Raw genomic sequence first — 13,085 nt, forward strand, 5'->3', positions numbered from 1 at the left:
ATAAAACTGCATACTCAAAATCTTTCTAAGTCCAATTTGAAAGCTTTTTAAGAAATCGAATAAGAAAACTTTAAATCGTTACCGAATTACGGATTTTATTAAGCAGTAAACTATAGCTTTTTAAAAATAAATATAATTAAATATCAATAAATTAAATATTTCGACTTGTCAATACGTAGCGCGTTTATAGCTTTGACATGGGATATATTTTCCTTTTTAATTATTTAAATGAATTGATTTTGCGTTTAGTATAGTTTTAAAGTGTTAAAATAAACACATACATGTACATATTTCATGAATAAAAAATAAAACTATAATATTTGTTAAAGAACAAAAAAAATATCATTTGTGACGTGTTAATACATCAGCAATGACAATCGTCATATCTGATAGATTGTGACGGGCTAATACAACAACAATGACGATTGTCATATATGATGGATTGTGACGGACTAAAACATAAACAATGACGTTTATCTTCCCTGATAAATTTGCAATCAGCGCTGACCCAATAAAATGAATGAGAGTGAGTAGTGAAGATATATGTTTGGCTTTTCGGAAATTTCAATGCGTTATAGCAAGAGAAAAAATCACACGTATACATTTGTTTACATCAGTTTTCGCATAGTGCTCTTAAGAAACTGATATAAACTTTGTTCTACGTACTGACAAATTAATTTCATTTCTGATCGTCAGGTTAATGGTCAAATGGCTGACACTGTTCTTGCAGGGATGTTAAACCATATGCATAAACGTCTTTGTACACATATCAACATAAGCATATGTTCAAGCATATACATATATACATATATACAAGTGTGTGTGTGTGTATGTATGTTTATATATACATTAATATGTAGATATTATACACACATATTTATAACAATAGCAAAAAGAAACGAGGAGCACATCATACAAGGAGCAATAACGTGTAAGCAATGAAATATACAACAGATGAAATGGTATACCGAACAGCCAAAATGGAGTAGCACAAGAGTCGGAAGAGCAAGAAAATTAGTGCACACATACAACAGGAACTGGAAGGTTATGTGCCAGGCGAAATTCTCTTGACAATCCTTGATTTCCAATTTGAAAGTCGTAAACAACTAACTATCGGTTTTAAAAAAATACATATGTTCATATATATACATACATATTAAATATATAAATTCTTTGTTCTATATAATATGCATGAGTTTAGCGGAATGATTGTAGGTTTTTTAGGGCATTCTAAACCATGGGTATATGTACATACATATATGGATGTGTCAAGTTATTGCTTTGAAGTTGCTTAGTAATTTTTGATGGAGTAGATTTCTCACCTCATACTTCATCACGCTTTATGCAAAAACGTCTAACATGCATGGTAAAATTATATTGTTTTAAAAAATGTATGGCCCAGCAGTTCATTAGAATTAGAACATCTACATACATACACGATTACGCTACACGCTCTTTACTTAGCCCTTTTTAAGCTGTAAAAACGTTTATTAGATCATACGTTTTCTCACCCAAAACAAAAAAAAAAAATGGTAACACATTAGCAAATAAAAATAGGAATAGTAGGCACAACCACTTAGTCATAAAGAAATGCTATACAAAGAGTAATGAGCGTGAGATGCTACCCTTATTGATTTTTCTTAAAAAAAGTCACAGAGATGTACACTACACAGTTTACCATCTCCAAATCTACACCAATGCGTCGAACCAGTATACATGAAATATTTTTCGGCACATAGACACAAACACCGACGTACCGATTCCCATTGAGAATGAAGTGAATGCAACAGACAGAGGCCTCACTGATTTAACGAACTCGAGGTAAAGAAATGTAAAAGTGAATAAATGCATTTCAAATTAATTACACGTGCCTCTACGATAAACATGTCTACGTATGGTTACAAATGCTCCAAAGATTGAGTGTGAATACCTCCATATGTGCACAAGTATGTTTTACGACGCAGCTGGTTAATTTCAGTGGGCTTACCTTTGCGTTTGCCAGCGTTGTGAATATGAATGCTACGCTGATGTTATTTTTGTTGCCTTGATTTTGCTTCCACCTCTAACAATGGCGATCGGTTTCAATGCCTTCCACACGCAGTAGTATGCCCTTTATAAGCGTTTTCGTTTTTTATCTGTATCTTTTTTAAAGCAAGCTGATTCGCTTTATGCATATTTTTTTTCTTCGTGATTTCAGCACACACGCACAGAGTACAACACAGTATTCGAGTTTACTTTTTAAAGTATTCTCTTTTTCACTAAAGGGTGTTCACATAATTTTCAGCCACGGCACTGATCCCCTACTCAATTGTCTATTGGAGAATCAAACCGAAAATGGTCAAATGGCGGTGGCGACAGTTTCGTTTAACGGACGGTGCACGTAAAGCAATTTTCTTTCAACTTCGTTTTGAATCGTAGCAAAAGCAACTAAAAATGATTAAATATTATTCCACTGTTCTTCACTTACGTACGGATGATACAGTAAAAAGATATGAAATAAAATTTTTAAGATTGGGGAAAGAAATAATCCAACTTGCATGTCAAATGCTTATCGATGAACGATTGTAGTCCGTGAAGGTGTGTACTAAATATTTAATTATAGGTTTATGTCCATATGTACATGCATTTTGTGTTGATACTACTGTGCCTGTGCTGGTATCGTTCTTATATATCCGTGTTGGTATAAGCGCAGTTGATCCTAGAGTTCAACCTCAGCTCCTTCTCAAGAGAGTCCCCTCCTGCTACTCACAGACGTTCAATGACACAATTTTTTCTTTCTTTTTAACTTATTGCCCCATCCACAGCATGTAAAACGCGAATGCTTGAACTGCTATTTGTGTATGCGAGTGCGAGGCCTTCCGACGAAGTCCCGTTCGTATAGGTCACACAAAAGAATTTTTACATTAGAATTTCACGATAAATCCCCATGAAAATTCGGAATTTTAATTCCCAATCCTTACTTCGCTGGGTTCTTTTGCATTTTTCATTACTTTTACATATTTTCAAGCACTTCTATAAACTTAATTTTAGCTGAAAATTTCTGCACCGAAATGAAAAATTACGACAACGTCTAGTTATTGCATTGTAATAGAGTAGACAGTTTGACAATGGCCGACACAGGGTGTAATTCAATTTAGACATTAGTGTTCATGTGTTCAATAATTGTAATAGATGTGCGAAATTAGCAAGCAATAATTATCTTGATAAATATTGCCGGCAATTTGGTAGTTTGACAACAAAGTCAAAAGTTGTGTTCCAGCAGCAGTACTAATAGCAGGTTTTGCAGGATTTACAGGAACAGCTGTTATAGCCATTAATAAACCTTCTGTGAGGTGTCGTTCTCTGGTGTCGTGCGGGAACAACTTCCTGTAAAATCCTGCTATTCGTACTGTTGCTGGAACGCAACTAAAGAAAACTCAGAACATTGCTAGGTTCTTTCCCGTACGCAACGCGGGATCCCGCGGGTGCCCAAAACAGCCCACGTACGGCACGTATGCCACTTCTTTCGCATTCTTTTTTGTCATTGGGCCACTAAATTAACATACTAACGACAGATAAATTAATATTACATATCAATAATTGCATTAAAAACGATATTGCTTGCCCGCACTTGATTAAAAATGAAAAATATTTCACATAATTTTATTTATTTGCAACAACTGACGAGCGACGCACGCGGAAAGTTGGCCATCTTTTTGCTTTGTGTTGCTGTGAGCGTTGCCGATTTTGGCTATGCGGATGGCTGCATTTGAATTTATAGGCCCGTCAGAATGGGTAATTACATTACAGCCTTCACTACCAAGCGTTCATTCAGTGTTGGGGAAATAAGCGTTTTACCTTAATAAAAGCATTAATTTTTTTTTCATAACATTAACACAACAAAATTAAAGAAAAATAGTTAATATTTATAAGTATAAATCAATACACAAAACTTTTTCTCATGCTTACGAAGTAATACCGAAGTACTGCATATTAAAACTGGTTCATCTCGAGAGAGAAAAATCTAATCGCAACAAGCGAAAAAAGGAATGTAGATACTTTTAAATTCAGTGCTGCTACAGGTTTAAATATTTCAAATTATTTCATGTTTTAACTATCTATGAGAAATTTGAGTTCAGAAGAAAAGCAGTAAAAAAAGGCACTAGGCACAAAACAATTTTTTTTGGCGTTTTAATTTTCAAAAAGCACTAAATCTAATTTGAAAACACATTTCGTCGTTTAAAGTGCAAAACCGCGTATCAGCAAAATGCAAAACCGCGTATGTGAGGTTGTAGAAATTATTTTCTAGAGCGTAAAACACTCATATTTCAAAATGGTTCTCTTTTTTATAAGCAATCGCATTTCTGGCTAGTATATTTAAGGACGAATGGATAAGGATAAATTCATACGGCTTATGAACAGATTCATACCATGTAAATACACCATTATTTGACCAAGATTTGCTATTTGCCAAGAGCTATTTGGCTTGAGAGAGCTTGGGATGGTTGAATAAAACATGCCTAATGTGAACAATATACAACTATCGATAGTGTTCAGAAAAATTCGATAGTGACGGCAAAATGAAACCATCGATAGTTTTCCATCACTACTTTATGCTTTTTAATGAAGTTTTTACGGAAACCGCAATTTATATAAAATCATTTGTTTTCCAAGTGAGAAATTGATAGTTTATTAAAATGGCTGACAAAAATTCCGAACAAAGCATTATGGATAAGTCCATGAGATCCGTTTTCGGTAAATTTCATGTTTATATTTTGTTCTGTAATTTACAATGAAATTTTTTTAGTGGGGAATATTCCATATGAAGCAACGGAAGAGAAGCTCAAAGAAATCTTCAGTGAAGTAGGCCCAGTTCTATCGCTCAAGTAAGCTGTTTAAAATAATATTTGATATAAACAAATGTAATAAATTTCCAAACATATCAACTTTTAGACTTGTATTCGACCGCGAAAGTGGTAAGCCGAAGGGCTTTGGATTTTGTGAATACAAAGATCAGGAAACTGCCTTAAGTGCCATGCGTAATCTTAATGGCTATGAAATTGGTGGTCGCACATTGCGTGTAGATAACGCTTGTACCGAAAAATCGCGCATGGAAATGCAGCAGTTGCTACAAGGTCCGCAGGTTGAAAATCCATATGGTGAGCATTGCGATCCGGATCAAGCACCAGAAATCATTACTAAAACCGTTGCATCTTTACCTCCGGAGCAAATGTACGAATTAATGAAGCAGATGAAGCTATGCATACAAAATAATCCTTCTGAAGCGCGCCAAATGCTAATGTTGAATCCGCAGTTGGCATATGCTTTACTGCAATCTATGGTTGTGATGCGAATCGTTGACCCACAAACAGCGCTTGTGAGAATTCCGTCCTATTTCATGTTTGTATGTGAAATAAAATGTTCATATATTTTAGGGAATGTTATTCAAAGCAAATCAGATGCCACCAGTTCTCGGAGGAAATCCTTTGTCAGGTGGTGTACAATCGCAAAATATTCAATCAAGCATAATAGCGCAGCCACAACAACAGCCACCATCTCATGCACCATCGATTATCGGCGGTCCGCCTATGCCTGTGCCGAATCCTAATTTTAATGTAATGCAAGGTGGAGATATTGATTTACGAGCCATGAATGGCCCAGTATTGGGTGGACCTGGAGGCATGGATCCAAGACAAATGGATCCGCGTATGGCACGTGGAATCGACCAGGACATGCGTGCAATGCCAAATCCGGTACCACCGCCGCTCATGGATCCACGTGCACAACGGCAAATGCCGCCGCAACAGGTGAACCCACAACCAACATTCCCAACGGATCCAAGACAGAGGCAAATTGATCCTCGCCTACGTGGAGCTGCAGGTGGTCCCACTGGGGTTCCTGGTCCCGCTATGTCGCAGCAGCAACAAACAGCTCAACAGCAGCTGCAAAACCGTTTAGCTTCAAATTGTGGCATTCCAAACGACGCAACTGATCAGGAAAAAGCCGCTCTAATAATGCAAGTTTTGCAGCTTTCAGATGAACAAATTTCGCAATTACCACCAGAGCAACGGGCGAGTATACTGGTGCTCAAGGAACAAATTGCAAAGAGCACACAACGTTAATCTAAAAGCATAAACTTTTGAAGCATGTATTTTCTTTTAGCATAAAATATACTGCAAAGACGATTGGATTTTTTCGAACACAATATATGTAAATGCAACAATCGATTTCATAAAAATACTTATGTAGACTTTATTACGGTTCAAGGAAGTGTGACTAAAGCCTGGTGCAATTTTTGTACTGCTGTATTAACTATTTGTCGTAAGCTGTCATCTTCCGGACAATGCACTTGCTAAACAATAAAAACGATATCAGCAAAATTTGTATACTTTCATGTGCTTTAACTTACTAATGTTTCCAAATTCACTTCCGCTCGCTTTCCCGCCACAGTAACGGGCAAAACATCACCTTTGAACATTTTTGGTACAGAATGTTCCCCGAATGTGTCTTGAAGCGTTTCTACCAAACATTCTTTGAAATGGGTGCGATCTGATTTTGAAAGGGCAGTGGCACCTTTAATACTGGTGCCCCCCATTTCAGTTTGCATAATGCATGCTAGAACTGAATCAGCAAACATGTCATTCACAGGTGTTGCCTGCCACTCCATAATAATGATTTTTCCCTCCACCAAGAGGTCGATGCACTTGAATGCACGAATACGTTTCTCTTCCTCAATAACTTCTGTTGTACCAGCACCACCAATTCTGTCCAATAACAACTTTAAAGTACCTAAAGGACTATTCCAAGGAATGGACTGTCGCTGTGTTACGACAGACATGCTCATGTCCGTGTACTCTAAAAAAAAAAATAAATTAAGTTTTCCAAAATGAGTCGAATATTAAAATAATAAGTCATACTTGATAAATCAGACGCTGCTAAAAGATGGTACTTAAAGTCGCGTTTCACCAACACTCCGGACAATTTTTTGCCAACCTCTGGTTTGGTAGCCGCCAAATTGCCCATCACTTTGGCGGTTTTTTCACCACGGAAATAGAGTTCAACAGAATGTGTGTTACGTGGATTATAAAATTTTATATTTGTAGAGGTATCTGCCTCATATTCTCGCTGCAGGGCCATTTTTAGACGAGACATTTCGTTCTGTTCTCCATGAACTAACACCTAAGAAAATGCGAGCTCTAAACTGATGTATGTTTTAGAAAATCTCTTTTTAAACACTTACCACATGTTGAGGTTTTAGAAGACGGATGAATTCGCTTGTTTGTTGGTAATCAGTATGTGCAGAGAAAGAAATGTAGTCCACTGACATATTCAGCGGCAATTTTTGTCCAGCCAGTGTCGTAATTTCTTCTGGTTCTGAAAGTATGGATTTCGCCAAGGTACCTTCGACGCAATACCCAGCAATAATAACTCCATTTTTAGGATCTGTGCACCAGTTTTCAAATAGTTCTCGCGATAAACCGCTTTGCATCATTCCTGGCGATGCCATTATAACGCAAGGACCAATGTCGTCGAAATGGTCGATGCCTTTTAGATTGGAAATATGTCGGAATACAAACGGATTATTCACAGCGATTTGACGTCGAATTTTATCATTCATTGCATTAATGTATGTCTGATAAACGGCCATACATTTCTTAGCCAGAGATGAAGCATAGTAAATGGGTATTTCGTGCAGCTCAGGATTCTGTGACCAATATTCATCCAGTATAAGTAGCAACTCTTGGGCGCGGCCTAAGGCAAAAACTGGGATCAAACAACGTCCACCTTGTTGGACAATCTTCTGCACCAAAGAGGTAAAACGGTTTTCTCGATCTTCTCGTTTTTCATGTATATGAGTACCATAAGTGGATTCAGTGATGAGAACGTCAGGCTTAATGGGCGGTATTTCCGCGGCCATCAAATGACGATCTTCTTGTCGAGAAAAGTCGCCGGTATAAAGTATTTTAACTCCAGCGATTTCAATTAGAAACATGGCTGCGCCAAGCACATGACCCGCATTATAGGCGCAAAAGCGAACACCCATAACATCTCTTTCTTCGTGAAAATTTATAGTCTCTATTTTCTCCATCGACGCTTCCAGATCGGCTTCAGTATAGAGCATTTGTTCGGTGGAAATATTACTAATTTTTATGTAATCTGATAACATCCATCGATAGATAGCTTTTGTGGCGTGCGTCATAAAGCATCGGCCCCGAAAACTCGTTTTCATGAGAAACCATGGTAAAGCTCCACAGTGGTCCAAGTGGAAACTATACATTTTGTTCATTATAAAATTTAGTTAGTTTCATTTCACATAAACAAAGTATTTTTTGGAGCACCTACTGTGATATAAAGAGGAGATCCACCTCATCGGCTTCTATTAAATCTACGTAAGGTAATGCGTCCATACCGGACAAACCAGGATGGATACCACAATCGAGCTGTAAGTTTTTTTTTTATTAATTAGTTCTATATGACAAAAATTAAAGCCCCTTATACCTACGTACCATAATTTTTTTGCCTTTGAAGTCTAATATTATACAAGATCTCCCAACTTCCTGGCCCGCGCCTCTGAGTTGACAAAAAAATGTTAAAGCAGATGAGAATGCAGTATGAGTTTTACTTACAGCGGCTTAATTTGAAGGAGATCACTCTCTTCCGCGGGGACTCTATCATCGATACGTTGTGACATTGTAATTAATCCTTAACAATAAAGATTAGATTATTGGAAATAAACACGCGATATGTACAAACTATTTTTCAGGATGAATTAGCTTCGTTTCTTAACAGATAATTATCACTAATTTCTGCTGGAAAGCGTTTCTTAACCCAAAAATTTAGAAGAAACTAGCAGCTCTCTCTCATCTGCATTATGCTTGCTTTGCTATTGACATTAGGTTTGTTCGTCGAAAATCCAGCAAGAATTATCCAACACTCAAAATATCAGAGAGTAAGAAAAAATTCTCTCAAATTCTCTATCATGTTGAGAAACTTGCAAATTTCTGCACGAACGCAAATTTGCAGGAATTTGCAAGTTTCCCTGCCAGCTGGCGTCCACGGTTGCATTTCAAACATAAAAAATGTTTATAGAATTTTTAAAATTCTTTCGGATGGCCAAAAACAGGATATACATGTATATTTCTTGTTGCTCTGACTTTCTTTAACGGGGGTTCTTAATCGACTGGTTGAAATTGCATTCCGATTGCGAATACCATTTTTTTCAGCCGAATTAAGTTCAAATCAATGGAATTAACTAAATTAATTATATCAACAATTATTTGCTTCCTTTTTTCATAAATTTTTTTATAAATTTTTATATTTAACGAACTAATTTATTCAAATTATTGTAGACAAAAATGCAACCATGCACCACAACCACATGTATTTCGTGTTTGCTAATTCTTGCTTGCTCTCACAATTTTTGAGTGTTGGATAGTTTTTTGGTCTGCACGAACGCGATTTGGGCAAAAATCGTGATAATTCGTACAAATTCGTACAAATTTTTTGCTCGACGAACAAACCTATTTTCGTTGTTTCCCATTTAAAGAACCAAAAACTTGGATTCAACAGAATTGAAGCGTGTAAGGGCAAATAGAAAACACAAAAGAGAATGAGCAAAAAATGCTTTCAAGTACTTGAATCATGTAAATCGGCTGTTTCAGCATGAACGAAAGACACAAGATCACGCCTTCCCGAAAGAAAGAAAAGTTATTTTCTAGCTGTTGAAATCTCGACGCCATCTTTGTTGTAAGAAGTAAACAACGAAGAGAACAAAAAAAAACCGCGTAATTGTTGAATGCATGAATAATCATTTTTATTATGCAAATTCTTCTATAAATCATGTCGTGGTGTTAAATTATTCTTTACCTTATGTGTGCACACGTTGTCACAAGCGAAAATTGCAGTAAAAAGCCACCACCAAATTGTAAACAACGAACATATGTAAACAAACGGCTAATGTCAAAGTCGCCCAACTTTTTTCCTAAATGCGATTATAACGGGCTACTAAGAAGAAGGCGTGATCTTTTATTTTTGGTTCATGGTCTTTCAGCTAGTTTTGCGTTTCTTTACTATTTCTTTATTTCGCTCTCTGTGAACGTAGCTCTCTCAATCTTCCCATTCTTCTTCCTGATAATTATCTGCTAGAAAAGTAAAGACACAAAACCACTGTGTATGCAGCCCACTTTGTAAAAGCCGCTAACTGTCAAAAACAGCTGTTTAAATCCTTTTCTTTCTGGGTTGACGTGCTTCTCAATCATATACATACAAGCATGATAAAAATATAGTAAGGTAGAACCGCTGAGTCACTTTTAAAATTCTTGATGTTTCCAAACAATTTAATTTTTAAATTTACTCACAAACTCACACACACATTTTCATTTTCAAACTCAAGCAACAACAATTTCGAACAATTTCATTTTCTTATTTTCACTTTTATATGATTTTAAAATGTTGGCAAACTTCACAAAAAATCATGGCCGACAAATTGAGAGAACGGTTCTACCTTGCTATATTTTTTTATCATGCATACAAGAATGACATGATTCAATCAAAAATTAATAGTTGCGTTCCCTAACTCCCAGAAATAGTAGAATGGAATCCTCCCTTAAAACTCGTTAAATTTTACGAGTATCGTAAAAGAACTGTCAAAATTTGTATGGAGCTCTAATAACGAGCCCCTCGTAAAATAACGAGGCAAATTTGATGCGCAAATGACCTCGCAAACTTCAGTGTTGCCAAGGAGCTAAAAATTTTATATTAAAATGTATTATATAATATTGAAAACAAATGAATAATAATAATATATCAATAAAAATAATGAAATTCATACACTAACTGTGGATTTTCTGCACGGTGGATTCGGTTCGAGGCCATAATACAGAGAAACCCTTACTTGTTTGAAGTATTTTTGTTCCAGCTGAATCTGACGATATCCTTTTTGTAGCCTGGGAGTAGATTCTATAACCAGTTAGCGACAGTTTTCGAATCGATATCGGTTTTGTTGACATATGATATGAAATTATTTTACGTCAACAAGTGCGATATCGATTCGAAACTTTTCGCTAACTGTTTACAGAATCTCCCCCCTGAAAGTCTTCTTCATCCGTCAAAGCATTTTTCTTGAGCCTTGGATCGACTAAGATTAAAACTGATAAAATTATAATTCTCTGTTGCGATAAGTGCAAGTGTTTTAGTTGATATCATATAAATTAGTAATGAAAGTTTTTTTCTAAACTTGAAATGAATATAATGGCGAAGGTTTAATGTAAAGAATCGGTATCGGGTACTGCAAAGGAAGTATTGGGTACCGAAATCTTTTTTAAGTATTGGGTACCGACAATTCAGCACACCACTAGAGAGCAGTTTTATTCGCCGCTCTCCGCTGTCAACTCTACGATGCCGTCCCTCCAAAATTAAAGACTCTGTTGTGCATACTAGGCATTGCCTCAGAGTTGTCACATAAGGAATCTGTTAAATGAGCTTCGCGTGTAAGCGGTTACCCAATGCACAGCATTACATGCGTAGAGGTCTGTTGATTTTTGATTTCTACGTAAAAATGGTATAGCAATGCATGCATTGCCAAGTATGCATACCAGAGCCTTTACTCTCACGAATTCTGCTGCTATCGGCGACTTCTTGCGTGACGTAGACGAGGCTTCTCTCTCAATCATCAGAAAACTTTGTTTCTACGAATTTTTACGCTACGCTACGTACACGTTCGGGCGTAACCCCGCTCTAAATGTTTAATGTTAAATTTGTTTTGCTTGTGTCATTCGTTACTTCCTCTTCAGACGAAGCCATTCCCAATCATGGCTGAGTTATGTGTCATTCATTGGCCGTCACTCCCTTTCATTTTCTCTATTGGTTTGATTCTAAATTCGCAGTCACACAGTTTCCACAAAAGAAAATTTACCAATTTTTTGTGCATACCAATTTATCAATAAATTGCACTTAATTCTAAAAATCAAAACTGGAAATAAAACGTAGTGAAATGTGTTAGAAAAGAAGTGGTTTTAAGACCGCGAAATAAAATTGCCTGGTTGTGAAGTGTCAGCGAAACTGAAATTGTGCTGAAGAATGACGTAAAAACTGAAAATTTGCCAGAGTCGAAAATATAATTCAATTTTATTGTAATTAAGCAACGCCTTACATATGTATGTATATGACTGTTAAGTATTCGGAGTATAGGATATATTAAGATTACAAAATGAGTAAGCCAGAAACAGATTCCGATAGTTCGGAAGAATTTTTCGATGCTGAAGATTCAACGCCCAATCGCCTTTCTACCCTAAGGTTTGTAGTATTATGTATGCTTCTGAAACAGGAAATCAGATCAAAGAACAAAATGGCATCTGTTATCAACTGAGTTTCCAAAAATTCCATTTTTTTTACAGTCGCAAATGCAAGTTATCACTTGAAAGTACGCAAACGCAAGATGGATTTATTTTTCCAGATCCGGCTGTGCGTGTTAACCCCTCATCCGATAGCGATGCGACTCCGATAGGAGGTGGTACGCCAGCCACTAGTAGTCCAACCAGTAGTCTTAGCTTGGGTGCTCGCGGACCCAAGCCGGACATGTTTGTCGAACCGAAACCTGTCCAGGTAAGAAAGTAGCTAAAATTCAATCTAACATTTCGTTAATGTTTTAGAATTTATGGCACTATAATCATAATTAAATTTATATGTAGCTGTTTGCATGAAAGTTTATTGACCTGTTTAATAGTATATTAGGTGGTTTTTGTAATAAACAACAAAATTGTTTAAAGTATTTGCGCCTAACTTCTACGAGAAAGTCCATTAACTAAATATTAATATCAGTATGTAAATCAGTTGTTCGCTCAAACGCTTTCGATTCCACTTCAAAAACTTTTTAGGAGACTTGCTGTTAGCTATGTACATACATATGTACAAATGCGCCTAGAGCATATAGAAGCAATCCTTCATGAAAAAGAAAATTAAAAAAAAAATCTCGCTAACTTTTTTTTGGGAAATTAGTATACTTACATTACACAGTACACTTGCTTAATAAGCCGCAGGTGTTCACAGTTTTAACTCTGCATAATTTTGGTTTAAAATTAGAACTGCTCAGTTTACACCAAATTTAT

The 13,085-nt window shown here is 36.3% G+C and overlaps 4 protein-coding genes across 9 annotated transcripts in view; 2 read left to right on the top strand and 2 right to left on the bottom strand.

The window, feature by feature from the left end:
* The window catches only part of LOC118737656, a 25,024-nt gene extending 21,937 nt beyond the window's left edge, over positions 1 to 3,087 (bottom strand). Inside the window, exons 1-2 of one of the 2 annotated variants that reach the window (XM_036468311.1) lie at positions 2,961 to 3,087; positions 1,988 to 2,427 (exon numbers count right to left, since the gene is read on the bottom strand). The gene's annotated coding sequence lies outside the window, so the exon portion shown is untranslated. The remainder of the gene's footprint in view (positions 1 to 1,987; positions 2,428 to 2,960) is intronic. The other variant, XM_036468312.1, reaches the window with a different exon arrangement.
* A 1,478-nt stretch (positions 3,088 to 4,565) lies between these two features.
* LOC118737659 (cleavage stimulation factor subunit 2) lies at positions 4,566 to 6,361 on the top strand. Of its 2 annotated transcripts, none has more exons than XM_036468320.1 (4): positions 4,566 to 4,734; positions 4,787 to 4,865; positions 4,933 to 5,356; positions 5,415 to 6,361. In XM_036468320.1, the coding sequence occupies exons 1-4, from the start codon at positions 4,677 to 4,679 to the stop codon at positions 6,099 to 6,101; spliced, it is 1,248 nt and encodes a 415-aa protein (XP_036324213.1). In that variant the 5' UTR covers positions 4,566 to 4,676; the 3' UTR covers positions 6,102 to 6,361. The 2 variants fall into 2 exon arrangements, with proteins under 2 accessions (XP_036324213.1, XP_036324214.1); XM_036468321.1 differs by having other exon boundaries at positions 4,652 to 4,727.
* LOC118737658 (cleavage and polyadenylation specificity factor 73) lies at positions 6,203 to 8,865 on the bottom strand. Its single transcript, XM_036468319.1, has 7 exons — positions 8,607 to 8,865; positions 8,487 to 8,550; positions 8,323 to 8,420; positions 7,220 to 8,249; positions 6,897 to 7,158; positions 6,389 to 6,834; positions 6,203 to 6,331 (listed from the first exon to the last, which is right to left on the bottom strand). Exons 1-7 carry the CDS (start codon positions 8,669 to 8,671, stop codon positions 6,242 to 6,244), a joined length of 2,055 nt encoding a protein of 684 aa, XP_036324212.1. The 5' UTR covers positions 8,672 to 8,865; the 3' UTR covers positions 6,203 to 6,241.
* A 2,887-nt stretch (positions 8,866 to 11,752) lies between these two features.
* LOC118737660 (WD repeat-containing protein 44) overlaps positions 11,753 to 13,085 on the top strand; it is a 17,788-nt gene continuing 16,455 nt past the window's right edge. For 2 of the 4 annotated variants that reach the window (XM_036468322.1, XM_036468323.1), the window contains exons 1-2: positions 11,754 to 12,273; positions 12,375 to 12,582. In XM_036468322.1, coding sequence (XP_036324215.1) covers positions 12,188 to 12,273; positions 12,375 to 12,582 — 294 coding nt within the window. In that variant the 5' untranslated portion in view covers positions 11,754 to 12,187. Of the gene's footprint in view, positions 12,274 to 12,374; positions 12,583 to 13,085 lie in introns of all 4 variants that reach the window. The other 2 variants (XM_036468324.1, XM_036468325.1) reach the window with 2 other exon arrangements.

This window comes from Rhagoletis pomonella, unplaced genomic scaffold (genome assembly GCF_013731165.1).
Source record: "Rhagoletis pomonella isolate Grant_MI unplaced genomic scaffold, Rhpom_1.0 Rhpom_scaffold_00004, whole genome shotgun sequence".
In the NCBI taxonomy this organism is placed as follows: domain Eukaryota; kingdom Metazoa; phylum Arthropoda; class Insecta; order Diptera; family Tephritidae; genus Rhagoletis; species Rhagoletis pomonella.

Coding starts and splice junctions, on each gene's coding strand:
- LOC118737659 (XM_036468320.1), top strand. CDS start 4,677: ATGGCTGACAAAAATTCCGAACAAAGCATTATGGATAAGTCCATGAGA. Junction 4,735..4,786: donor GTCCATGAGATCCGTTTTCG/GTAAATTTCATG, acceptor AAATTTTTTTAG/TGGGGAATATTCCATATGAA. Junction 4,866..4,932: donor GGCCCAGTTCTATCGCTCAA/GTAAGCTGTTTA, acceptor ATCAACTTTTAG/ACTTGTATTCGACCGCGAAA.
- LOC118737658 (XM_036468319.1), bottom strand. CDS start 8,671: ATGTCACAACGTATCGATGATAGAGTCCCCGCGGAAGAGAGTGATCTC. Junction 8,250..8,322: donor GATCTCCTCTTTATATCACA/GTAGGTGCTCCA, acceptor CAAAATGTATAG/TTTCCACTTGGACCACTGTG. Junction 6,332..6,388: donor AAGTGAATTTGGAAACATTA/GTAAGTTAAAGC, acceptor TTTATTGTTTAG/CAAGTGCATTGTCCGGAAGA.